At 36.1% G+C, this 26343-nt stretch overlaps 1 protein-coding gene across 6 annotated transcripts in view; it reads left to right on the top strand.

Moving 5' to 3' along the window:
• The window catches only part of BCKDHB (branched chain keto acid dehydrogenase E1 subunit beta), a 114914-nt gene that overhangs the window by 32809 nt on the left and 55762 nt on the right, over window positions 1–26343 (top strand). For 4 of the 6 annotated variants that reach the window (XR_010429381.1, XM_064650068.1, XM_064650066.1 and 1 more), the window contains exons 7-8: window positions 2172–2269; window positions 5430–5540. Coding sequence is in view for 5 of the 6 variants with exons in the window: in XM_064650068.1 (XP_064506138.1) it covers window positions 2172–2269; window positions 5430–5540 (209 nt within the window). In the remaining variant the exon portion in view is untranslated. Of the gene's footprint in view, window positions 1–2171; window positions 2270–5429; window positions 5541–7373; window positions 7536–10710; window positions 11245–26343 lie in introns of those variants that run through there. The other 2 variants (XM_064650070.1, XM_064650067.1) reach the window with 2 other exon arrangements.

Genomic DNA, 26343 nt, shown 5'->3' with positions numbered 1-26343 from the left:
ATGACATTGGTGGTGTAGAAATAAATACGACTTGCATCACTGGTTGTTATAGAGACAAGACAGGTAAGATGAGAAAATGTGTTTTCTTTTGCTGTTCAGACTGCTCCTTTAGAAAAACCAACAGATGTTGGAGCCTCTTAAAATTAATGTGATGGCCCTTTTTTGCTGATAATTACAACTTTTTATTAGTTGCTTTATTTGAAACATGACTTAAAATACTTTATTTCTTAAGTAATAGGTGATTGGGCTGCTTTGTGTGTAAACATTGTCATCCTGGTTTAGATAGTTATTATGAAAGAATATTCATAGAATAGTTTCATATGCTACTTTTCATCATTATTAGTGGGGAGAAGAGTTTTTGCAAAGGCATATAAAGAAAATCCTGCCAAATCTGGACCTCCCTATAAATTTTTGACTAAGCTGAATTTTGCATTTAAAATTGTCAGGAATTATAGATGAGCTCATCTAATGGACATCTTGTTGCAGAACGGTTTAGCTATCATAAGAAACTCGTTAATTTGTGTAATTTTATGTTATATTTAATTTTCCTGAGTGGATAGAACCATTACACAGAGAAAAAGCTCTTTTTTGTATCATGTACACCTTCCAGTTCTTCCTCTCGTGCATCCCACTGACTTCAAAACCTTCTCCTTCATGTCAGTTGCCTGGGTTTCCATTCAAGGGTCCCATCACATATTTTTAAGTTTCTTGTTCTCCAGGTTTCATGTAGATGACCATCTCATGACAAAGACAGTTATGCAAAGCCAATTAGTACAGTCGTGGGTTTTGTTATCTTTCAGAACCTCTTTCTTTTGCCTGGGGTTTTACCATGTGCAAAATCCATAGAAATCTGGTTTGGTTTACTGTCAACCAGTAAAATGCAGTGAGCAAGGGCTAGATGTGCCTTTCTTCTCTTTCTTTCCCAGCCCTATATTCATTTAGCCACTTGTTATTCAAAGAAATTAATGCAGAAAGACACTGATATTTTAGTACATTAAAATTGTTTGCAAATAGATCTGGTTTTTTGCTATATTGAAAAGCACCTTGTGTTTAAAATACATTTTAAAATTTTTTTCCTTTGATTAAATGAACATATGTTGTTGAATTATGCTGAAGAAGAATTTCCTGTTATATTTTTAGAAAGATTGATTTAGTTAATATGTATGTCCCTTCTGTGCCTGTTCAGGTAAAGTGAGATATCTCTAACGTAAGCATAGACAAAAACATTTTTACTGTGAGGGTGATCAAATACAGGAACAGGCTGCCCAGAGAAGAAGTCTCTGCCCATGGAAATACTCAAAACCTAACTGGACGTGGCCCTGAATGACCGCTGCTGTTGCTCTGAGCAGAGGACTTGGCCTAGGTGATCTCCAGAGGTCACTTCATACCTCAGCCCTTCTGTGCTCTCTGAAATATGTGATATTTATATATTGTTACTGACAAGGAAAAAAAAAATCATCTGCTGTAATTAAAGAAAAAAATAATTCCTATTTCATAGAGAAGACAAGATGCCTAATTTTTGTCTACTCTCTCTAATTTTGGTCTATTTTTGGTGAATAGATAACCTGTTTTTAAAGCAAAAATGTTTTGACTAATTTAAAATTGCTATAATGAGAAGTTTTTGCTGACCCTTTTTGTGTAGGTTCTGAAAATTTTCCCCTAAATTTTAACTTAAAAATGTGGAGCATTGTTCTTGGCAGATATCAGGAGGGTGCTGGCACAGCTGTTCCTTTGTTCCTTCTTGTCTGAGTATTGAAGTATAATTTCAAGACTGTCTTGATGATTATTAGAATTTACCACACTGGTTATTTGACATTTTTTTATCAAAAGTAGCAGTGTCCATCTCCAAATCTGATGCGGATATTTTGACTTGTTATACACCAGGACTTATTACTGTCTTTTGTTTGTGTATATATATATATATGCATCTTATTGTGGTATATAACATGAATTAAACTCTACAGTGAATGTATTTTTAACAGTGTAATTAAAAATAATTTGAATTACAGCTAAACCTTTGAAATGAATGCTAATACTTAATGTTATTTTGATCTATTTTTTTAGATGGCAGTAACACTGAAGAAAATTTTTAGTGTATGTTTTTATGGGGTAATATTGAACACTAGAGGAATCTAATGTTTATTTTCCTCTTTTTAAAAAAATTTATTCAGTGGAACAAGTTCCTGTGGAGCCCTACAACATTCCACTGTCTCAAGCTGAGGTGCTGCAGACGGGCAGTGATGTGACAATGGTTGCTTGGGGCACACAGGTTGGTAACGCTCTTACAAGCTATTTGTCACCCAGCAAAGCCTAGGCCATGGGTCAGGTGATGTTTGAATTCAAGCTCACCTGCCAGACAATAAACTGCATGGATCTTCCACCACTGTATGCTTGAATAAACGTTTATCAGTGTTTGTAATTATGAAACCTGCTTTTTATTGTGCAAGTTATTAGTCATTTTTGCTTGAAGATGACTCTGGAAATGTGGAAGAGAGCCTGTGCAGGAGGTTAATGATTTGTCTATGATTATGAAAGTGACAGATTTAAGAATGGGGCAGTGAGATGTGACTCTGAGGAAGGTGATGGGAAAGGAAAGTTCAAAATAGTATGCCGAAAGAAAAGTATAGATTTTTACTGCAAGATTTAAAAAAGTGCAGTCTGGGGTTCCCTTTACACAGAGTTAAAAATTCACTGAACATGTAATACAAATAGGGATTGCTATAGTTTTGATTCTAACAGTTACATTTCAAAGCTGTTCAGGAACATGATTGGACTCATACAAACATTGCCAAATTAAGATGTGCAAATATTGAAAAATCTGGTAAGAAAATACACCTTCATTTTCTAGAAATATAGAAAAGAGAAACTTCAGTATAGTTTGGAATTTCTAGAATTTGCTATTTTCTTGGCCTGATTGTATTTGAGAAGCTTTTAGAGGCAAGAGCGTTAAACTTTCATCACAAGAATATTGAATTGATCTCTGGGGTTGTGCCTTCTTGTTGTCATCAGTTTCTTTGTTGTTTGGTTTTTGTTTGGCTTTTGTTTGAAATTTGTAATCTTCCGTGCTTTTCTGTGGTAGTTTCCTTGTCCTCAGACTACTTGATCTTCTTTATATCTGTGGTTATTCCTATTAGCTTCTGATACTTTGCACTAGTATTAAATTGTGGACTTCTTAAATATCTTTACTTGTATCATTTCTCTCAATTGGATATTGATGAAGTAGTGGTTTGGAAGCTGGCTGTGGAGATTTAATAATATCCTTGATTTACGCCATAGGCAGTAGTGCAGAGAGGACTTGGAGTAACACCCTTCAAGAAACCTCTGTACTTTGGTGCTTGGAAAAAGTTAGGACAGGCATTTCTTTTGATGTGAATAGTTATAGGGCAGATGTGCAGCCCTAATACAGATTTAGGAGCTGACCAAACCATGAGTGTGGCTGTGTAATACAGCATAGGGACAGATGTTTCACACATATGCAGTAAATCCAGCATGTTCTGGATGTGCCAGGGTTATGCAGGTCAAATATGTTCAGTGAGTTTGTGCAGAGAATGTTTGTGGGTTGTGTACCTAAACTTTGATTGCTAATTGTGCTACCAATCCTACACTTACAGTCAGTAGGCAGAGTGATTGCACATACTCACTGGTAACTTCTCCTATGTTTTTGAACATAAGGGAGTTGCTTGGCTGCTGCTCCAGTGGGGTTCCCTTACGCAAGCTTTCCTGGGTGATGCTAATGAAGGACAGCAAAGGCTTTTAGTTCCTCTCCAGTTATGCTCAGTCTTTTATTGTCTTTAGCTAATCCTTATCCTCTGTGAACTAGGTAAGTGTTTTCCCTTTTACATCAGAAAAATGGCAAAAATATCCATCCCATGTGGCATATTGAACATTCTCAAACATTCTTCTTACAGCTACAGATGTATTAGAAGTTTAAACAAAAATACTGCAAGCTATATTTCCTTTCTATTATTACAATGCTTCTATTGATATACCTTTTAAAACAGTTCTTTGGTGTTTAGCTGTTCATATTTGCATGATGTAGTTGTGTGTTTAAATCCTTAATCATCTTGTTTCTGTGTATATTTTTTACCCCGTGTAGAATTTATTAATGCTCTCTGACCCTCAGGCAACTGACATGGCCTGACCATGTCGATGTTGTTAAATTCTGTTGCCTTCAAGATCAAGATGACCTTATCCAAATTGCTTGTTGGGGATGGTGTTTGGCCTCCAACCCCTTACTATGTCTAGAAATTGCTTGATCGAGGTCATCTGCCACAGTCCAAAACAGAGTTTATTGGCAGCATCGTATCTAGAAATATTTTATCTTCATATCTCATAAGTAAATACTTCGTGCTGAGATATTTGTGGAGGATTATCTGAGTTATTGTCGTAACAGTTGTTATTTTCCATGTTGGAGCATTTGCTTGCGAATATTTGTTTTAGGGAAGCCAGTGCTTGAAACACATTTTAAGTGTTTTATAACATAATGTCAAGATACAATTTTGAAAGTATGTAGTATTGCTTTCATTTCCACTCTTATACCTTATGAAAAGGATGGTAATAGATGTGGATTGTTTGACATTTACTGTGACGCAGTTACATATGCTACTGAATAGATTCCTTGACTGGTGGAGGGTGAATAATCTGTATTCTGGTTCAGTAATAACCTCTTGCTAGAGGGGAATACTTTTTTGTTTTAGTAAAGTGTTAATTACAGTAATCAGATAATGCAATGTTTGTTATGGTGGTATTAAACTATTTGCTGGAAGACCAGTAAATTGTTATATTATCATACTAATGCCCATAGCCTGTGATTGTGGGGGTCAGGACTGGATATTTACAGGTAACTTTATGTGGTGTTTACTTTCTCTCCTAGCCGTTTGTAAGATAATGCTTTGGAGATGATCAGCCAGTTATCTGTTTCAGTGTTGTAATAAGTGTAGTTACTGGGACTACTGGAACCGTCTCTCCGCTTTGTGGCTGAGATCAAATACAGTGCAGTGTAGAATTTTTGAATGTACGTAATGCTTCCTGGAGGATTGCTTGTGACTGCTACATCAAAATGCATTACTCTGAAGTATTTGGGTCTTAGCTTAGTTACAGCCCTAATAAAAAACTTCTGAAACTTATTCAAACTAACTACAAATATAAAACAGTGAGGCCTGATACTCTTCACTGAAAGATACTTTTCTAGAAAGCACGAGTTTTGTTCTCAGTGATTCTTTGGTGAAGTTAGTTTTTGAAGTGATGCTAAAATACTAGGAATAATATAAGTAGTAAATAAGAATGAACTGAGTAACAAATGGTTTTTACTGAAGAGAAAGGTCTCTGCTCAACATGCAGATGATATAATCACTGCTTGAATATGCATAATTTAGAACAACTTAAACAGAATTTACATGTTTATTTGGTGATAAATATTGCTTTTTCAGGTACATGTGATCAAAGAGGTGGCAGCAATGGCTCAAGAAAAACTTGGTGTGTCCTGTGAAGTTATTGATCTGAGGACCATCTTACCCTGGGATACAGAGACCATTTGCAAGGTAAGAAAATGGTGCACGTTAATTTAAAACCACAACAAACCTAAGCTTTTTTTAAAGACCTACATTTTTTTGCTTTGTATTATATGTATTGTTCTATATCATATATGCAGCGTAAATGCACGTTACATGGACCAAACATTGTTTCAGGATTCAAAATATTGTCAGAATTCATGTTCTTTGCATTGAAACAGAGGGCAGGATTTAATCAGACTTCTACTTGAAAACTTCTTTTCCATGATTTCTGACTCTCTGTGTTATCTTTGCTGTCTTTAGGTCTGAAAAGATCAGGAGAAATCTTTATCTTTTTTTCCTGCTGTTTTAGTCTAAGACCTTTATCTAGTTTTAGGTGTGCAATAATGTGCCTTGGTTTTGTTTGTCTGTATTTCTAGAAATAAATGTTTTGATTTAGGATATGTGAATACTTGGGTTTGGGAGAAAAGACAGCATTCTCAGACTATCTAGTTTGAAATTCATGGGTATTGTGAAGTCCTTGTCTTCTTGTGGAAGTCTTTGATTTTGCAAAGCATTTCTTTCAAAACACTGGGCAGCTGAAACTGGAATTTGAATTCCCATATACTGCGAAACCATGGGAAATGGTTATTGTACTTACACATACCTTGGTCTGCTTACCTCTTTCTTCCCTCTTCCATACTGTTTTCTCTTCAGTAGCTAAGAGCTTTTGGGAGGAAAGACCTTGAATTAAATGGAAGGGAAAGTATTTTCCAAATGTTTTTGTAAATGTAAGTAAGAATCCAAAGGCACACTTTTAAAAGTGTCATTTGTCAAAATTAAAAAAAAAACGAACCCACACTAAAACCCAGCAAAGAAATTTGAGGCCATTAGAAGAGAACTTTATTGGGGAAAACTTGATTTCTCCTCTCTCAATGATTATCTTTTTTCACATTGTCCTGATTTAGCAATTTGGACATTATTTTCAGTTTCTGTAATCTTTTTCCTTCATTTTTCACCTAACTGTTTGGTGAGGTACTTTTAACATTACAAATACATTAATAAACTTAGATTCTGCAAATTAAATGTTAGTATTGTTAGTCATGAAAATTATTCTTATGTCTCTTCCATGAAACCATGTTTTGTCAAGCTACTTGAGAAATCAGAGAAGAACTACTACCTGAGTGCCATCCAGCAGTACCAATGCTGATGAATGTGCTTTTGGACTGTAATGCTCTGAAAGGTTCTGCAGGTGCTTTTCTTTCTGCATTATTTACAGCATTAACAATTAAAGCATAGCCAAAGGTTTATGCCTCAGCTTGCAGTAATGGCTCCCTTGGTGTAAACTTGGACAAGGTGTGTGGTTAGCACGCTAGAGCTGTGAGCTTCCTACAGGACCCTGGCTATCAACTTGTTGGGTCCTTATTCAGTCTCTGTACACTAGCTCGTTTTGTGCTGCTGAACAAATCACTCAGAAAACTGACAGATGTCTGCAGCTTTGTTAACTCAGGCCTAGTAACTGTAGTGTACTGAGTTAAGATAACCATAGGGATGAGAAGAGCCATGGGATTGAAAAAGGTGTGTGATTCCATCAAGTACTTTCTCTGCCTGCAGTTTCTAATTTAAGGCATAATGGTATCATATCTACAGCTAACTCAGATTGTAGAGATATTTAAATGGGGCAGGTCATGCACACCTCCTTATCTGACTTTCTCTATGTACTTGGAATGCCTTAATTGTGTAGACAAGTGTTTTGTTATTCTGTGGTTGCTCAGTAAGGGCCTTGCTTTTGGTCAGGTAAAGCATAAACATATTAAGTGTGGAAAAAGGGAAAGATGAGCCATTGATCTGCTACTCTGTGGCAAACCTTGTATTTCTCCACAGTTAAAATTACCTGAGGGACTGGGAGGAGCAGATTATGGGAGGAAAGATCCATGTTGGAAATCTGCGATCGACAGTGTCCTGCTGCCCGGTTGTGGATGTATAACAAGTTGTGTACTTGCATGTATAGCTATGAGTTGCTTCATATAAATTTGCTCTTCTCAGTTGAAGTGTTTTCCATGTTTGTTTGAAGTGTGTTTCATGTTACCCGGATGTACTTTCTAGCTGTAAAAAATGAGATGTGTTGATTTAGTCATCAATATGAAGAGAAACTTTGACTGTAATAAATCCTTTACAACCTCTTCTGGAAAAGTAAAATAATTCAATTTTTTTAGCTTTTTTTTTTTTCCTTCTTTAAAGATTTGAGTTGTCATTCTTTAAAAACAAAGCATCTCTTTGAATTAGCAGTTAAGTCTGTTTTGTTTGGTTAAAACTGCACTGAAATGCTGTCAGGAAAAAATGGAGCTGTGCATAGGAAGTACAGAACTTTAGCTGTACAATATTTTGCAAATATGTTCTTTAAAAATAGATGCTTCATGAAGATTTTCAGCTCCTGTTCCATTCTAGACATCTTTTAAGGTAGCTGTAGCGTAAGTAAAAAGATCACAGAGTCAGAGTGCTTTGGGTCAGAATGGACTTTAAAGATATGTAGTTTCAACCCCTCTGCCGTGGACAGGGACACCTTTTGCTAGACCAGGTTGCTCAGAGCCCCATCCAGCATGGCTTTGAACACTTCCAGGGATGGGGCATCCACAACATCTCTGTGCAACCTCTTCCAGTGACTCACCACTCTCACAGTGAAGATTTTTTCTGTTATCTAATCTAAATCTACTCTCTTTCAGCGTGAAGCCATTCCCCCTTGTCCTATCAGTACATGCCCTTGTAAAAAGTCTCTCTCCATCTTTCTTGTACACTCCCTGTAGGTACTGGAAGGCCACAATTTGGTCACCACGAAGCCTTCTCTTTCTCAGACTTGAACAATCCCAATTCTCTTAGTCTATCCTCATGGGAGAGGTGCTCTATCCCTTTAAAAGATGGAACAGATGGACCTGTGGCTTTAAATCTGTTTACCATTAAGAGGGTTGTTTCAAGAAAAGTACAGTACACACTGGCTAGGCAGTTCAACTGTTTATTATAATAAATGCCAAATAGTAAATGTTTTTAGCATTGCTCTTATGTTAGTTTGGCTGCAGACTGGTCAGTCTGATGGGAGAAATGTTAAATTCTCTTCTTCTGTAGATCTCGTCTGTTTTGCTCAGCTGAAAATAATTAGTGGTTTGCATTTGTGCATTAGTTGGTTACATTATGCAACACTGAAAACTTTTTAACTTAATTTGCATTCTGGACAACTTTTAAGGTAATTGCCAATGTAAACAGAAGGCTGGAAACTACAGTTCTAGGTGCTTGTTGTTGCCTCATCCCAAGAGGAATTGCTTGTGTCAGCTGTTGCAGTTGACAGTGGCTTACAAGGGTCAGTTTGTGTGATGGGATTTGTTATTCCCTTCCTGAGATGCCAGTGTCAGGGGCCAAGAGAGCAGTTGAAAAGTTGACTGTGCCAGAGGAAGTCCTCAGCTGTCCGTTGGTCTGCTTATGTTCTCTTTGCGGGCTCTTAAATGCAAATGGAATTGCTTTTACTCCAGCCCAACCTATAGGCAAATTATAACCTGTTACAGGCTGTCCTTTGCCTCAGGCTATTACTTGTGTCAGCCTCCATAAACATTTTTGTTTTATCTTGTATGTCTGTATTTGAAATACGTCCAATGTCTCTTTGTTGTGTTGGATGCAGAGGAAAAGGATGGTGCATGTGTTACACTGCAACCTTATTGCTCTTCTACTGGTGCTGGGATGCATGGTCCTTGGCTGATGGGAGTCTGTGTGGTGTTGGAGAGCAGGACTTTGGGTTTTGCTATAAAAACACGTCTCTCTGTTTTACTGCTGGGAGGGGTTGTCCTTTATGATCAGTAAAGGCTGTTTTTTTAGTCTTAGCTGGAAATATATGCAGCTTTAAGACTAATTTGACAACTGCTGTAGACGTGCAGAAGGGTAGGTTGAAATTGTTAGTGCTTTGGAGGTGAGGAGTCAAATGTCAGAGTTTTCATGGCAAACCTAACTGCTTAATCTGTTTTCTGTAGCTTTTTCTATAAAATCCATATTTCCTAGAACTATGAACTGTACTTCACAACTGCCACCAGAGGCCTCTTCTCATCAAGTTAAGCATCTGCTTTGACTTTGCATTGCTCCTATGAGCATGTTTATGAATATATAGCTCTGAGTGAAACATAGATAAACATAAAGAATAAATATAGTGAATATGGATAAAATTGCTGCCTAACTTAACTGATATTTTATTTGCATTTTTAAGATTTTGAAATTATGTTCAGTTTTGAAATGGCTTAGCATTTGTCTGCTGCATAAGGAGATGAGGTTGCACCTGCCTGGAGCAGACTAATATGGGCTTTGAATGGATCCCAGGAATAATTGTAACTTTCTTTTTGGTACAATTCCTGAGATTGGTGAATGTGCAAACAGGGGCTAGATTTTTCTTTTGTCAATCTTCAAATGTCTAAGGATGAGTAATAAAGTTTGAGCTAGTTACAGTAGCTCATAGAGCTGTTCTAGAGAATGGATATCTCCTGAGGGTCATTCTTCCCAGCTGTTTCAGCAGTCTGGTTTTGGATGAGATAAATTGGCCTCTGGAAATGTCATGGTTTACAAGTTTGATCTTAAAAAAAAAAAAAAAAAAAGGAAGCCCTGACTGAGTGTAATGTAAAGTCAGGTGAGATAAATTGTACCCTCACTGTATAGCTCATAGATGGCATCTACTGCTGACATGAGTGGTTGGCCTGTTTAAAAAACATATCTGAAATCTCTTTGCTTGGATAAAAAGAAAGAATCTGTGTGTGTGTTTTATGTATATTTTTATACATTAAAACACATGCTGATCTGTAATCTTTCTAAAGTCTGTTGCAAGAAAAATGGAGTAGATTCTACACGTTGTATATGCTCAGAGCTCTGGTGTATTGCTTCTGAATGAGACATGATGCAATTTCTTGTGCTTTACCCCTAGAGGATTGAAAGCATCAACTCCAAATATGTAGCTGTATAGATCAACGTAAAAAGTTGTGTTATGTGTCAGAAAGTGACACAAGCTTGTTGAGTATGTGCTGCCTTTGGTGCTTCCTTAGGAAATGCAACAGTTCTTAGATTACTGAGCCTCTCATCTATATATACATTTTCAGAGTATGATGTCATTTCATGGGCCAGTGAAAAATTTGGTAGGTCTCGTTTATTTTGACAATCTTCACTGATTTTTGACTAAAGCTCTTGCTTTTTTCCCTAGGGCTGGAGTGATGCAGTGGTTATGATTCAAAGAGAGAGGAGTTAGCTGTCCATGGAGTTGATTTTTTTTTTTTCCTGAGGGAGAGAATGCATTCCTTGTGCTTATTCTAACATCAACATCCTACATCTGTGTGTTTTATTCATGTATGAGTGGACTGGGATCAAGAGAGATTTCTCTCTGTTATACCTTCACCTGTAAACAGGAACACATGAAATTAATGTGTTTCTCAACATACCCTGCTGATAATGAAACCTCTGCCTTGACTATACAGTGCTGACTGCCAGCTGTTGCTTGTGCATGCAGACATCTGCATTTAGTGCAGGAAAGATGTCAGTTCCTAATCCAGACATTTTCACACTGCATAATTGATTAGCTGTGTTATTATTGAAAGACTAAGCTACCATGAAGGGTGCTGCTCAAGAAAATGAAACATGAGCTGTATAGATAATATCTATAAAAATTTTTTCTTTATAACCTCCGGAACTGTTTAAAGATACTTTTTCTCCCTTTCAGAAGTAAAGTTTTCAGACAAGGTTTTATTCTCTTCTGTACACTTAACAGATTAGCTTGGAAGCTTTAAATAGATTAGGCTGTGTGGATTTTTCTGTGTATGAACTGTTGGGTGGTGTGGTATTGATTAAAAAGCCAGTGGCACACTTCCCAGTGCTTCACTGGTCATATTCGGGGTAATATTCTGTAGTTGTGGTTTTTATATTGAAAAATATGCTTGTGTTACTGGAAGTGGGAAATCTAGCTCAGGATTAAGTATTCTAAAGGGATTCTGCAAGTTACTGGTTTTTTTTCACCCTGAATCGAGCCAAGCGTGTTATTTAAACTTCAAACTGATTAGCATCCATCTGCCATTTTTACTTTTGCAGTTGAAAATTTGCGAATTCACATTTCTATGCTTTTGTATTATTTAAAAGACAAGTATTTGCCACACATAATGATAAAAATTTGGTTTTATTACCTAATTAGTCATCTTAACCTCCTCTGAACTGTTGCTGCTGTAGTGCAAAGAAATGTAGAAAATTATTCCTTCATAACTTAGTAATAAAAGCACTGTAATCTGAACTGCAACATTAAGGGCTTGTGGATTACTGTGAGCCTGGATAGCTTGGAATTTTGCGGAGAAATAGCGGTGCCTTTGCAGGAGTGTAGTTTATGGATTGACATTGTTAAGGATAGTAATTCTGAAGTTGCTTCTTTAGGACACTATTACAGACAGGGGAAGGGGTGTATGTAGTTCTAGGGACTTGGTGTTGCTTTGCTCTTCTTTAGGCAGGGTTCTGCAGACCTCCCCATTGAGGTCAGCACAAATTCTTGTCAAGCTGCAAAACCATCTGCTGCTCATTGGAAAGAGCAAATCTGAGCAAAAGAGAAAGCAGAGTTCCACAGAGGGAACAGCACTGGGGAGCAGATCAGGGGCAAACTCTGAGTCTGTTTTCCATCACGGCTTTTTGATGGGAGCCATTTTTACAGCATGTATTAGAGCATTCTCCTTAATGCACAAGTGGCATTTTAGTCAGACATCATCAGCAATTGAATAATTTTCAATAGTAGATCATTGGTGTCATATACTTAAGAGCCAGCATGTCCTAGCAGACCTATTGGTCTACCAGCTTGTTGTTCCCATTCCTTTAAGTTTACTTCATCTATTTGGACTGTGAATAAAGGAAAATCAAGATCAGCAGGCCTGATGTGGTTTTTTTATGCATTGAATGCACTCACCAGGCATCAAACTGTATAGTTGTAGCACAGGTATCCTGGGATCAGATTTATGTTTCTTGGCTATCTGTTCTTGAACTTTTGCCATTTTACATGTTGCTCCTTGGATTTCTTACTGAACGGATCTTGTACCTATAAAATATGATTAAAGTTGTACTGCTTACATGATGACAGTTTGTCACTGTTTCCATAAGAAACTTGTGTCTTTTGGTCTTGTAGTTTCAGGTTGCTAGAGTGTGCTGTGGACTGTTTGTTGGCTTCCAGAAGCAGAACACTGGAGCCATGCTTGCAGGCAGTCATTTTAAAGTTATGAGAATATATACATAACCATTTTAGAAACTAATTATTCATATCTTTGCTCATCTATATTGCAAGAAAACTTTGAATGGAACCCTTGTTTTTTGTTCCTATGCATCTTGTTTCAGGAAAGTACTTCAGTGCTGAGGTGTTCATGTATATACAGTTCTGTTTTCTCCTTTCTCCCTCACAATATAAAAATAGTTCTCAGTCTTTTTACATATGTATTCATAAGTGATACTTGAGAAAGAATCTGATTATAGAAAACCTTGTATAGAGAAAAGGCATTTGTGTATGGTTTCTGTTAACATTGATTATAGTGCTGATGATACCATCCATGAATTCTTCATTTCCTTTTTGCTCATATTCCATATTACAAGCTTCAAATTTAAAGGCACTTGTGCAAGTAAATGAGTGGTGGTACATAGTCTATAGTTAAATGTAGCTCCAATTTTTTTTTTTTTCTTTGCAACTGATGCTGATTGAATGCTAATGGTAGTTGAGATGAAGCTCTGTGATGGTAATCATATATGAATCATTATTCCATAGAGATAATTATTACTTCCCTACAGTATTGCCCTGTAGCTATTTATCCTGCTATTATCACTTAGTTGAGCCAGCTGCTCTTTTAAAATGTTTTGTTTGTTTGTTTTTGTTTACTTTTTTTTTTTTTTTTAGAATTTGGATGCTGTAGATTCTTATTATTTGTGCTTTATTAACCTTTACCTCATGGAAATGTAGTTTTAAGTATTTCTGCAATGATTTTAAAGATAGTGTTGAAATTTGTGATGCCAATATTTAACCTGCTTTTTAGTGAATTATTGTCTAACAGCATATTTATTTATTAATAGCAGAATGCATTGTTTTTGGCTTCTTGTAAGTATTTTTCTATTCACAGTGAGCTTTCCGTGAAGGCAATCTGAAATGCTTGTAATACAAGCATAGACTATATTGACTGCAGAGATTTCCAAGTGGAAACCTTGTTAGATTTTTTTATGGTAAGATTTTTTTTTTCATTAAGATGTTTTCCAAAGGTCTTAGAACTATACCTGGTAGGATGACATCTTAAACGCTGACCCGATAGATATATTGATTAGACTTAGTTTTCGTTATGCTCTTGTCTTCTCTGATGCTACTAATGTGGGACTAGATAAACCATTTACCATCCCTCTTATCTTTGTTTTGTGCTCAAGAGTCCATACTTAGAGGCTGCTTTAATTTTTGGTCTGCCATGCAACAATGCTCACTACAGTTGAAGGGTTTCTTCTAAATAAATATATAAATATTAAATATATATATATTTGTATATATATTTATATTATATATAAATATATAAATATAAAAATATAAAAATATAAAAATATATAAATATATAAATATATAAATATATAAATATATAAATATTCTTCTTCAGTATATTCTATAGTAACTTTTTCTGGCAATCTATTATGGACTATTCCTAAAATCCCCCAAATCTCTTGAAATTCTTTAGCCTGTTTGACTGATTCCCCCAGCAAATCTAGTGAGCTGAATTAATGCATAAAATCCAGAATGTCTAGTTACTTTCTTGACTCATTATGATAGAAAACAGCAATTTTCTTGTTATATGTATTATATCTTCTTGTTATGCAATTTTTGTTGTCTCTGACACACGTTAAGAACTTTACTATATTGATATATAGTTGTTTTGCTAGTTTATTTTATTTAAAAATAGGTAAGATTTTTATTTATAAAATTATAAAAAGTCTTTAGGGGGAATTAGTTCAAACTGTTTTTTCTTCTCGTTGACGATAGAATATGAAAAATGATGTATAAGAAAAGCAGCCAGAAATTAAGTTAATAAAGTATGGAAAGGTCTCAGTCTGAAGCAATCTAAAATAACCATGCTAAACATTAGAATAATCTTTAGCATTTCTTAAAATAGTGTGGTGTGAGGGGAATTGTTCATTCAACCTAATTTTTTTGAAGAAGCTGACAGTATTAAAAATGCTTACCATTTTTAATGCTTATAATTTTAAGATCAAGTAATTCATTCTTTTTTCCCATTTGATACATGTGTGAAATATTTATCCACTTGCCTGAGCAATATTCTGTTTGAACGGTAGTCGCATTACGTGGATCAGCAGTGCAGTGTGCTGTAAGTTGGAACTGTACTTTGGTTTGTGTCTTGTAGCTTAAGACTTGCAATTGTTTACAGAGAATGCTAATCAAACTTTCCAGGTGAGAAAAACAGTAAGTGGTAATTTAAAATCACTTGGTTACAGTATAATGCTTGTGTTGTAGGTGTGCATTTTGATTTCTCCGTCCAGCTAAAAACCCCCATATTGCCAGTTTCATGAATTTAGTTTGTTCTGCACATGACAAAACTGTAAAACCACTCTTTTGACATGTGGTCAAACCTTACCACTAAGTATTAATCTATACTACATTATCATATTTGGCACTTCTGGTGCTTTTACTGACACGCTACCTAGACTTAGATGTTCAAAACAGTGCTGCGATGGAAGGCTACAAATTTCTTAAGGAGGAAGGGCTTAGAAGGCTTTATTGCAAAAGGGGAATCTGTTTTGTATTTAAAGAGTATATGGCATCTGTTGATCATTTGACATTAAACTGGTACACTATTTTAGCACTAAAGGCAAAAGTTGATTTATTATTTTTTCAAAGTTTTGAAAGCTTTCTTTTAGAAATTTCAGTTTCTTTATTAAATTTAGAATGTGTGTGTTTTCTGTCTGCTTCTCCTTACAGGGAAAATGGAGTTAGCATTGAGAAGAAAAAAGTAAATTTGGATTATTAAGCACAGTAATGTGACTTTTTGTTTTCCACTTGTTTGTGCTGAAGTATTTGCAGTATGATGGCAACAAATGTTGCGCTTTAAAAAGCCCTGTGGAAACAATTAATTTCTGATTACCAGCTATGTTTTTTTGTTCATGTTAAAAAAATCTCTTGATGCTGTTGTTTTTTTTTTTTTGGCTAAGAGCTTAATGGTGTTTTAAATAGTGGATTGACTAGAGGAAAATGTGATTTTTAGATCTTAAAAACTATGTCAGCAGTTTATTTTAATATAGTTTTATTTTCATGTGAAAGAAAATAAATCTTTCAAAGGAGTTGGACTTGATCCTTGTGGGTCCCTTCCAACTCAGCAGATTCTGTGATTCTGTGAATCAGTCTACATAGTCATTTGTAAATTGTCTTTTCTACTGGACAATCAAAATGTATTTGGAGTAGTTAAAGCATATGTTACTGGGTATGTATGCATCTGGATTTAAAGGATCATATACGTCATTTAGGTTTTTAAGTACCATCATGATTGATATATCTATTTTGAAGTTAAGCCTGTGAAATATATTGGTTGTTAGACCTAATTACACTTACTTGCACTGGTGAAATGTTGCAAAATGTAGAGGTTTTCTAGGGGCAATTACTTGGAATAATTTAAAAGCTAATATATGGACCTTTGCTTATTTCAGAAATGACTTAGTAGCACAGTGGAATTTGCCCAATACAAAAGATAAATTTAGATATATATTTTTTTTTCTCAGTGACTTCAATAGTTGTTAAATATTTAATAAGATTGTAACCTTTTTTGCCTAAAGCAACATAGTGTTAACTAGTTTTCTGACCTGTAGTAGTCTATAATAAAATACCTTTTTTTTTTCACTATTGGGAAAAGATCATTATAAAGGTCGCTGTGAAGCAGAAGACTCATATTCTCCCTCCCTCCTGTATTCTTTATTAATTTAGTATTAATTTCATTATCATCTAATGTCAGAACCAACATGATTGTGCAGTTGGATTCAGCAAAGTGCTGAGGAAATTGCTGATGTGATGAAGTTTTAAGCTTTCTCCATGTGTTCTCAAAATATTGAGCTGTATACATTGGCAAACTTCTAAAGAAATAAAATATTTACTGATAATACAGAAATGATCGTCTTTAAATAAATAGGAGACTTTGAGCAATCTAAAATTACATAATTTAGAGGCCCAATGCTTTTATAAGTAAACATAATTAGAAATGTGAAAGTATAAAGGAAGAGATTGTGATTTGCATGTCAGTGCTTTACAGTTCCTTCTATCACGTGCTACTTAAGATATTTGTCAAATTACTCAATTTCTTTGTGGCATGGTCTTGCCATCTATAAAACTTGTATTAATCTCTCCTTTTTCTGGTGTTGTCTAATGTAAATACATTGATTTGTTTGGGCTTCCAGTAAATTTTAAAGCCTTAGATATTTTGTCTAATTTTCTTCAAGGCGTGACAATACAGCCCCTTAGTCCCATTTTGCAATTTTCTGAATTCTGCGTGCCAACCATTTAGTATGTGCTTAACCAATTCCCCTTTGAGGAAAATAAGTGACAACAAAAGCTAAGCAACAGTCTCTCTCTAAAATGAATACATTCCAAGCAATAAAATTTTACCTGAGAAATCTAGAAACTGTGATAAACCTGCTCCTGAATAGCTTTTTGCAAAGAGTATCAGAGAACACAGAATTTGTTATGGAGCAGTAAGCTGTAGAGCTTCTGTAAGATGGGGTGGTTTTCTGTAAGCAAATGTTGCTCAGAGTAGGAAAATGGAGAGAACTAGTAAACAACCACATTTTGTTTACTACCTATGGTGCTGAGTAATTAGTCTTCCCTCTGGCCTTTCCACTAGCAAACCAAATTTTTTAGAGATCTATAACAGATCTACAGCTCTGCTAGTTATTGCTGTCCAAAAATGAAGTGACACTCTGGTCAAATATAGTTTTGCTCCATTGACAAGTTTGGTTATGCTTCTTCCATTGTCATGCTCTGAGATGTACAAAGTTCCTTGGTATTTCCATGGATCTGTATTTAACGTCTTTCCTCTCTGTTCCCTGCATATGTAGGGGATGTAACTGAGGAAATCTCTACAGGCATTTTAATGATTACAGTGATGTAGAATTAATTCCTGACTTGGAATGAGTGTTATTCAAAAGCATTACATTAGGAAATCAAAGCTTCAGACAAGAAGGGCTCATTTGTGCCTTGTATGGTTCTTATGCCAACTTCATGATTTTCTGTCTGCATTCTATCTGCTGTCAAACATAACTGCCTTAGTGATTTGGGAGAACAATATTCATATGACACATAGTCTAGGACTATCACATTTCAAAGTGTTTAGAGTAAACACTGTGTCTCAGATATGTTAACAGTATGAAATAAGCAGAAATGAGGGAACAAAGACTATTATTCAGCAATATTCAGAACTCTGCAGTGAATGAATTACAGGCTTTGCGTATTTATTCTGTCATGGATGAAGATGACTGCTGTCTTGTTGATAAGCATGTAAAGGGTTCAGCATGTCTTTTAAGCTGCTAATCTAAGTGAGAAATGCAAATGTCTGTGTATCATGTTGAACAGAAGAAGCCAGATAGTTAATTCTTTTAGGAGTATACACTAAATAGATAAGGAATATTTATAAACTCTTATTACTCACACTGCTGACTCATTTTGATGCTATGGTGATCAGTACAATAAAAAAAATCTATATCAGTTAATGGAAGCAGGCTGGTTTTTTTGCAGCTTACTTTCACAGTTTTTCAACTCATCAGGAGAGGCTATTTAAAAATAAAGTGTATTTCTTGGTCTATAGATAGACTTTCTTTTGTGTACATTTTGAAACTGCTATAATTAGTGATTTTTGGGCTAATGTGTGTTTAAGAGTTCAATGATGACGTGTTTAAGAGTTCAATGTAGCAATGAAATGTAGCTCTTGTGTGTCAAGAAATATCTGTCTCAAATCTGAGGCTTGATTTGGTGTTTGAAGAGATTTCTATTGACATCAGTGACAAATGCATGTATTTTGTGACAGTTTTTATGTATATTAATGCTTTATTGTCCTGTGCTAACCCAGCAAATGTCATTGTCTTACTATAGCTCTAAGCAGCATGTCACTTTTGCACAAAGGCTTTTAAAATTAATGGAAATGGATAATTGGAGAATGAATTTGATCGAATAATGTAGAACTAAAAGGCAAATGATTGACCTTCTTAATGTCTTTGAGCATTGGAAGAGGTTCTTATTTTAGTGTAATTTAATCTTTTTATTAGTTTTATCTTGGCTAAGGAAGACTTCGATGGAACATGCTGGAAGCTTGTAATAGTGGCATTTGTCAGAAAATAAAGTCATAGATTATAAAAGTCAAATTTACAATAAAGGAAAGATTGTTGAATATCAACCTCTATTTACATCATAGAGCTTCAGACTTCTTGTCACATACAATTAGTCCGGAAAACAGAAATAGTAACAACTGCAAATTTAAATAGACTGAGTCATCATGTAATCTTAAACAGTTGATATCAAGAGGTAATGTTTTACCTTTATTCCAAGGATTGTACCTGTAGTCACTCTTCTGGGGAAAAAGAAGTTATATCAAATTTACTGGATTGAGAGACACACATCAAAAACATCAAACTAATTGTTGCAGAAGCAGCAGGGTTGCTACTTAAATAGAAAATAATTATTTCTCATGTTTGACGGTATTTTTGTGGAAACTGAAATTAAAAAGTTACAGGCAAATTACTGAGGATGCTATGTTAACTATTTAAAAATCCCAACAGCATAGTAGGAATGTTCCATTAAATGGAGGTCTGGAAAAAAAACCCAAACAGAACTCTCAGATATATGTTCCATGGATTTTGGATTTGGCCTTACCATCTCTTCTCTTCCCATGCAATGCTATGAAGGGATAGAAATGAATTGATTGCTTTACTTTGGATAACAACATTGTGATAAAAAATGAAAAATAATTACTGTGTGAGTAGTAAAGCTTGGTTTTATATGGATTCATGTTCCATATTTCCTGCCTTCCACCATTCCATATTCTCCATTTATCTATATTAGGATGCTCAGCTCTTCTCTGAAATGGCTGGCTAAACAAAAAAGAGAATTTATTGATGCATACTGGTTGCTGAAAGAGCTGTGGGAAAGATAGTGTTAAGTGCAGATTGTCTTTTATTAGTTTAGTAAGTAGGAGTACTAATGTCCCTCAGAGAGGCTGATTTTTGCCAAGCTTGAAGGAACTCAATACTTTTAAGTCTTGCTGCAAAATGACTGTTGGGACACTGACAAATGGACAGAAAAATTAGGTCAGGTCACAAGACCCTCGTTTTCTTGGCTGACAGGCTGAAAATTAAAATATACCTTGTAAATGACTATTCATTCTTCCATAGGTTGAAATAGGTCAAATACAGAGAGTGTGTAATGTAGAAAAAATTGAAGATTGTTGAAGAAATGACACAAGGATTGCTTAGATGGTTTTGATGAAGAGGGCACAAGAGATAGAGAGAGAGTAGGACAAAATACAACAGTGAATGAGTGAGAAGAATTGGTTGTTACTTTAGAAAAATTAGGTTGTAAGTAATACAGAAAAAATATATTAAGAACATAAACAAGGGATACAGTAATTTTTAAGGCATAAGCTTGCAAGATACTTGGCACAAAATTCTGTGAACAATCTGTATCCTTCAAATAGTTATCACATCTGTTAGATACCTACTAAAGTTTGTTTTTTAAGGGGTCAGAGATGGCACAGCTCTCATTTTCAGACATCTCCCTGACCATCCTGGTCTACTTCATATTTTTCTTAAATTATTTAGTGATTATTTTGCTCAGATCTTTCCATTGTATTGCCTCTTGCTTTCCCATATAATCTGTGTTAGTAATTCAGATTCTAAGTCCAATAAGTCCTAGACATAAGTGGGTTCAACAGCTGCAGTGAAACCGATTCAGCTGTCTGTGAAGCTGTATTTTTGCTATCAAAATTGGAAATAAGTTCAGGAAACTGGAATGAAGCAGATGCTGGATTCATAGGTGCTGAAGCTCCAGCTTCTTTGGGAGTTTGAGTGAATTTTTTTTAGAAGTCTAGTGTAAATTTTCAAAATGATTTTTAAGATTATAAAATACACTAGCTTTCAGATTTAGCATACATGCTCTTGTCTTCCTCAATATGATTCTTGTGGTGTTACTTGAAAAAGACAGTTGCTGATATGAAATCTGTCAACAAAGTGGTTCTTTCCCCACCACACTCTTAAAAGACATCTTCACAGGTGTTTACTGGTGGCTAGAAACTTACTGATGTTCCCTTCTGTGTCTAAAACGTTTTGTGAACATGTGGCAACTGGAGGACTCTAAGTACTGAGTACAAAACTATGTCTGTGAAAGTTTGACCATTTAGAACATCCTTTTTAAACATCTATTTTCATGCCATGCAAACATCTTGGTAAGGATTAGGACAGAATTTCTCTATTCCTGTTTGTGGTTTTAAAAAAACCCAAACCCTGTTGCCCAGTTCTGAAACGTTACACTTGATTAGTTGTGTTATCAGATGTTCTGGCTGGCACGATTAGCCTACAGATAGATGATGTTTTATTAGAGTTCAGATGCTATTTATACTAGTCTTACAACTTGATATTCAATCTTTTTCTGCTGAAAGTTTGGTCAGATCAGTTCAATATAGTAGCCTGAGGAGGTTTTATGTCTTAGAAGGGAATCTTCGAGCATTGTGCATGGTTAGTTTTGGTGTTTTTCCTCCTGAAAGGGAAAAGTAAACATCTATATTTGTGGTTTGGAAGACTCTCAGGGATCCTAAATCTTAGAATGGGGCAGAAATAGATGAGGGTCTTTGAAGGCACTGTATAGGGATAAAGAGCAAATTGCATAGATCAGGCTAATAGTGAACTGTCATGGCCTGAACAAAGTCTCACTGCTGTCCTGGTCATGCTAGAATGCCCAGTATGAACCAGAGTGAAAAACAGACAAGGAGTATGCCACAATTGGTATTACCAGCACTTTTCTCAGTTCCTTTTTTCATATCTTCTAGAATCTAGGTACTTTCTTTCAAAAACTTGGCATCCCTCCTGCCGTGGCCTTTTCTTTTTTCTTGTTCTTTTCTTCATTGACATTCCTGCGCTTCTCATTTTTCAGCATTCATGTTTTTCTTCTGTCCTGCCCTCAAGTTCTTACATTCATTTCACAGTCTTTTTCTTCATCTACAGCTTTAAGAAACATCACTTTCATTTTAATCTTTCTTTTCAGATCAAGGCAGGATTTTTGCTGGGACACTCTACTTTTTGTCTTACATAGTTATTTGAATTGTGTTAGAAGCTACTGAGTAATTCAATAGGAGAAAATAAAAGTATTGTTGTGTTCAGCAATAAAATTTCAGGCTGTTTTACTTATTTTCCTGATGACCTGATGCGATTTTGTTTCTTTTAAGAACAGTTGTTAGTTTTTTTCAAGTTCTCTAAACCTATAGTTAGCCTCAATAAAATTATTCTGAGGAGACCTATTATGTGGGTCCTATCTGGCAACACAGTGTTTTGCTTCTGGTGAATAATGCTAAAATTTGTTCCAGACAGTGTTTTTATGTGTATAGTGGGGTGTGAGTATGGCAGTGAATTAGTTGTCCCATTCTTAGATCCTCCAAAATAACTGGAGAGGTGTTCAGAAGATTTGCGAATCTTACAAATAACTGAATTATCTGTGGGAGCTCTTTAAGAACTGGCCAAGATCCCATCTGTTTTTCAAGAATAAAAGAATAAATTAGGAATTTACCTGAGGCACTGTTCATCCTCACAAAGTTTTATGACTTGTCTTTGCTGTCTGACTTTTCCATGTGACTCTACATGAGAATCAGAGCACCTGAAAGAGTGAGGGTGCTGAGCTAGGTGGTTATGAGGACGGGTGATAAAGCTAGCTAGATGCTCTTAGTGTCCCAGGGGTTTAGGTACTTTGATAGTCCTGAGGTAGATGCCTTAGTGCCATGGTCTAGTAACCACGGCGGTGTTGGATCAAGGGTTGGACTTGATGATCTCAGAGGTCCTGTCCAATCCAGCTGATTCTATGATTCTATGATCTTATGGAAAGTGGGTGTTTTCCCTGCCTTTTTGGTTGTAGAAGACTGCAGTTTTTCCTTAAAAGGTTAGCTTGGAGGAACCTCAACAAACACTCAAACTTAAAAGCTTGGATTTTATTTTATTTTTAATAAAGAATTGTTATAGTGAAGAGGAGATGTACTATTACAGCCTGATTATTCCAGGAATTTGAGTGAGAGATGAAATTTTCACAACCTGCGACTTTTAATAAGCACTATGCACATAATTTCTGAAAGGCCAAAGGGCTAAATAATCCTAAATTTTAACTTACTAATAGACTTATAACTTCTAAGACCTAAAATAAGTGTTAGTTCTGAACATGAGTATGGAAAAACTGAAGAGGCAAATTAATTTATGAATACTCTAATTTGTGTTCCTTAGTTTATTTTTAGGTTAAGCAGGAGTATCCATCTGCACAAAACATAACTTTGCTCCGTTGTCCCTACATTCTATGACTGTTGTTAGCAGCTGCTGCTTTTTTAGCAATTAACTGTTTTAGGGTACATAAAATGGTGTTACAAAGGTATTACGAGAGGGTTTGTAGCAGTATTGTTTTACAAGACTAAGTTTACTGAAAGGCATTAGAGGGTTAGTTACTACTTGATAGAATATCAATCCTTTTAATCTACTTTAACACTCTTCTATTAAAACTGAAGCATCCCAAGCTGTATTGAGATGCACCCTGCTGTGTGTTATACCTCTTTTCTCTTTTTACAGTCTCAGCTATTTAAATTGCAAGCTGCTGCTCTGTATTTTTATGGTACCTAACACATTGGAAATCTGTTCTTGGGTCTTGGCTTTGCAGGAAACTTATAAATCTCTCTGTTGATCATCTCAGCCATACCCTGACAGTGTTGTGTTGGATCTAAAGGCCATAACTCTTTTATTATTGTCTCTTCATTGCTTCTTCGGATGCTCTACCTAGTCCTGTAGCCAGCCCTTTTGGTTTTGACTGTAATTTTTTAAATTTTTCATGTTACTTTGCATTATTCCTGTGCTTGTTTTCATTTTTCATTATCTCTGCACCACCATTTTCATGCTACAGCATTATATTTTTGGTGCTATGTAGAAATATGCAGGAATAATTTCAGAATTATTTTTGGCATTTATAGTGTAAAGTGATACATACTGGAATATTAAAATCCTGGTGTGTCGAGTCAGTAAGTTTTATGGTTGTGTTAACATTTCTCTGCAAGATGTTCCATATGTGCATCCCTGCTGTGGTCACATTAGTTCTTTATGAACTGTTCCTGCCATGCATACATTTTAAACTGGGGAAAAGATTCATCCTGATGAGGATTTCAAAGTGGTGAGGCTTAACCAGTGTGTTATGCAACATCAGCATAATAACAAACTATGCAGTGCAGTCACTGGGCACCACTGAGAAGAGCCTTGCTCTGTCTGGTTTGCACCCTCCCTTTTGGGTATGTATATACATCGATGAGGTCCCTTTATCCCAGACCCTTAATCATCTTTGTGGCCCTTTGTTGGACTCTCCAATATGTTCATGTGTCTCTTACTGAGGAGTGCAGAACCAGACACATCACTCCCAGTATGGCCGTATATACCAATGGTGAGTAGAGGGGCAGCATCACCTCCCTCATCTGGCTGCAACAGTCCTAATGCAGCTCAGGATACCATTTGCCTTCTTTGCTGCAGGGGCACATTTCTGGCTCATGGTCAATGTGGGGTCCATCAGGGCATCTGTCTGCCTTTCCTGCCAAGCTGCTTTCCAGCAGTGCAGCCCCAGTATACACTGGTGCCTGGAGTTGTTCCTCCCCAGGGACAGGACTTTGCGCTTCCCTTTTTGAGCTTTGTGAGGTTCCTGTCCGCCTGCCCAGGTCTCTCCGAATGGCAGCATAGCTCCTCTGGCCTATCAGCTGCTCCTCCCAGTTTTGTGTCATCTGCAACTCTGCTGAGGGTATATAGTCTACCCCAAATGCAACTGCAGAGTTGCTCGAGGAGAAAACAACAATATTTTCTAAATAATGATTTAGAATATAGTTCTGCAAATGTGTATTGAGATTGCTGAAGTGCTCCCAGCTGTGGGTCACCTCACTGTCAGCACTCAGACTGCTCACAGATGCATGTCTTCTACTTCTGTGACCACTCAGTTGCCTTTTTGTGATCAAATTTAAGAAAATGTTATATATTTCATGAAAGAATTATCAGTAAATGCTTTGAGGCTGTTTTTAATAATTAGAACTAGTGTTCTTCAGACTGACTGCAAATTTCACATAATTTCTGAATGTATTAAGGAGAAGATGACGAAAAGTAAGCATGGCCTTGCTGAGGCTAAATCTGTGATAAGTGTCTGGATCTGTAACAAAAGATGAACAATGAGTGACACTTACCTTAACTGCAACTAAGCTTTTGAAACTCTCTCTCAGAATACTCCTGTATCCAAGTTAGTGTGTTATGCTGTGATCCAATGGATAGTTGGATAGGTAGAATGGTGTTTGTGTGGTCGGGCCTAGATGGTCATGGTTAGTGGGTAGAGTACGGTATTTTACCAGGAAGCCAGTGACGAGAAGGTTCTGTGGGGGTAGAGCCTGTCTTTCCTCCTCTATTCTGCTGGTAGCATCCTCTTCTGCTTCTGCCTTTGCCATTGTCAAAAATGTAGTCCAGCTTTTCCCTGTGCTCTAAATTGTTTGCTTGTTCCTTCTCCTTCCTCTGGGCTCTCATTAGGATTTACATCCAGCTATATTTTGCTAATACTATGGAGATGGTAAAAGTAATCAGGTGGAAGTACAGCTGGACTGATTGCTTAGGGAGAACAGATTTAAAGTGGCCATGTAACATCAACTTAAGTTCCTATTTTTGGAGCTTCACTCCTTGTTAGAAATCAATTTTCAAATGCACAGTAGTAACTTTGAAAGAGCTGAATGGACAGGATGGCAGCTGTCTACAACATGCTGCAGCTTAGTACATGGTTTGATAATTTATTTGATGAAGCATTAATCATTTGATTTCAGGTAAACATCTCATTGGGCAGCAAATACATTTCTAATACTTCTCTTAATTTTCCCATGTTTTTCTCCATTACTGTGATAGAGTTGTAATGCATTTTACTTTTAGATCTTTTTTTATTTTCTGTAATATCTGGTCTTTTACTGTGATTTGAAGTTAACTGGAAGGGAGGTTAGACAAAATTTCTAGGTGGTGGGTGTTTTTTTTTTTTTTTGTTTTGGTTTTTTGTTTGTTTTGTTTTGGGTTTTTTTGTGTGTGCGTGTGTGTGTATTCTGTCTGTTTTCATTTTTTGCTGCAGAGAAGGCAGGTAAAGTTATAGGAACAGTGTCATAGGGTGTTTGTGCAGCAGGACAGCCTGTCTTACCACCCTGATATGCGAAGATTGCTCTAGTTTAACATCAGCAGATGGCTGTTCTCTGTCTTTCTCTTGTCCCTGATTCCTGTTAGTTTAGTTTCTAATGTTTTGCTTCTCCTTGACAGAAGCCAGAATCAAAGCCTCTTCATCTTTGTGTTCTTTGCAGTCTCAGAGCCCTAAAGGATCTGCTCATCCTTGCCATGTAAATTTATTATCGCAGATCTTTTTGCTTTGGGGAAACTCATTCTGAGCTTCCAAAGCTGGCAGTAGGTCCAAGCCTGCCACAGCAGCCTTGGCTATGCCATCTGCAGTCAATGAATTCTAGACTTGTAGGTCAGAAAGCACAAACCTCAGCTGCATCAGATGAACGAGCAGGCAGGAGTGGAT

The sequence above is a fragment of the Pseudopipra pipra genome, chromosome 3 (assembly GCF_036250125.1).
Source record: "Pseudopipra pipra isolate bDixPip1 chromosome 3, bDixPip1.hap1, whole genome shotgun sequence".
NCBI classification, from domain to species: Eukaryota; Metazoa; Chordata; class Aves; order Passeriformes; family Pipridae; genus Pseudopipra; species Pseudopipra pipra.
Note: the sequence above shows the minus strand (reverse complement) of the source record. Positions and strands in the feature narration are given on the sequence as shown.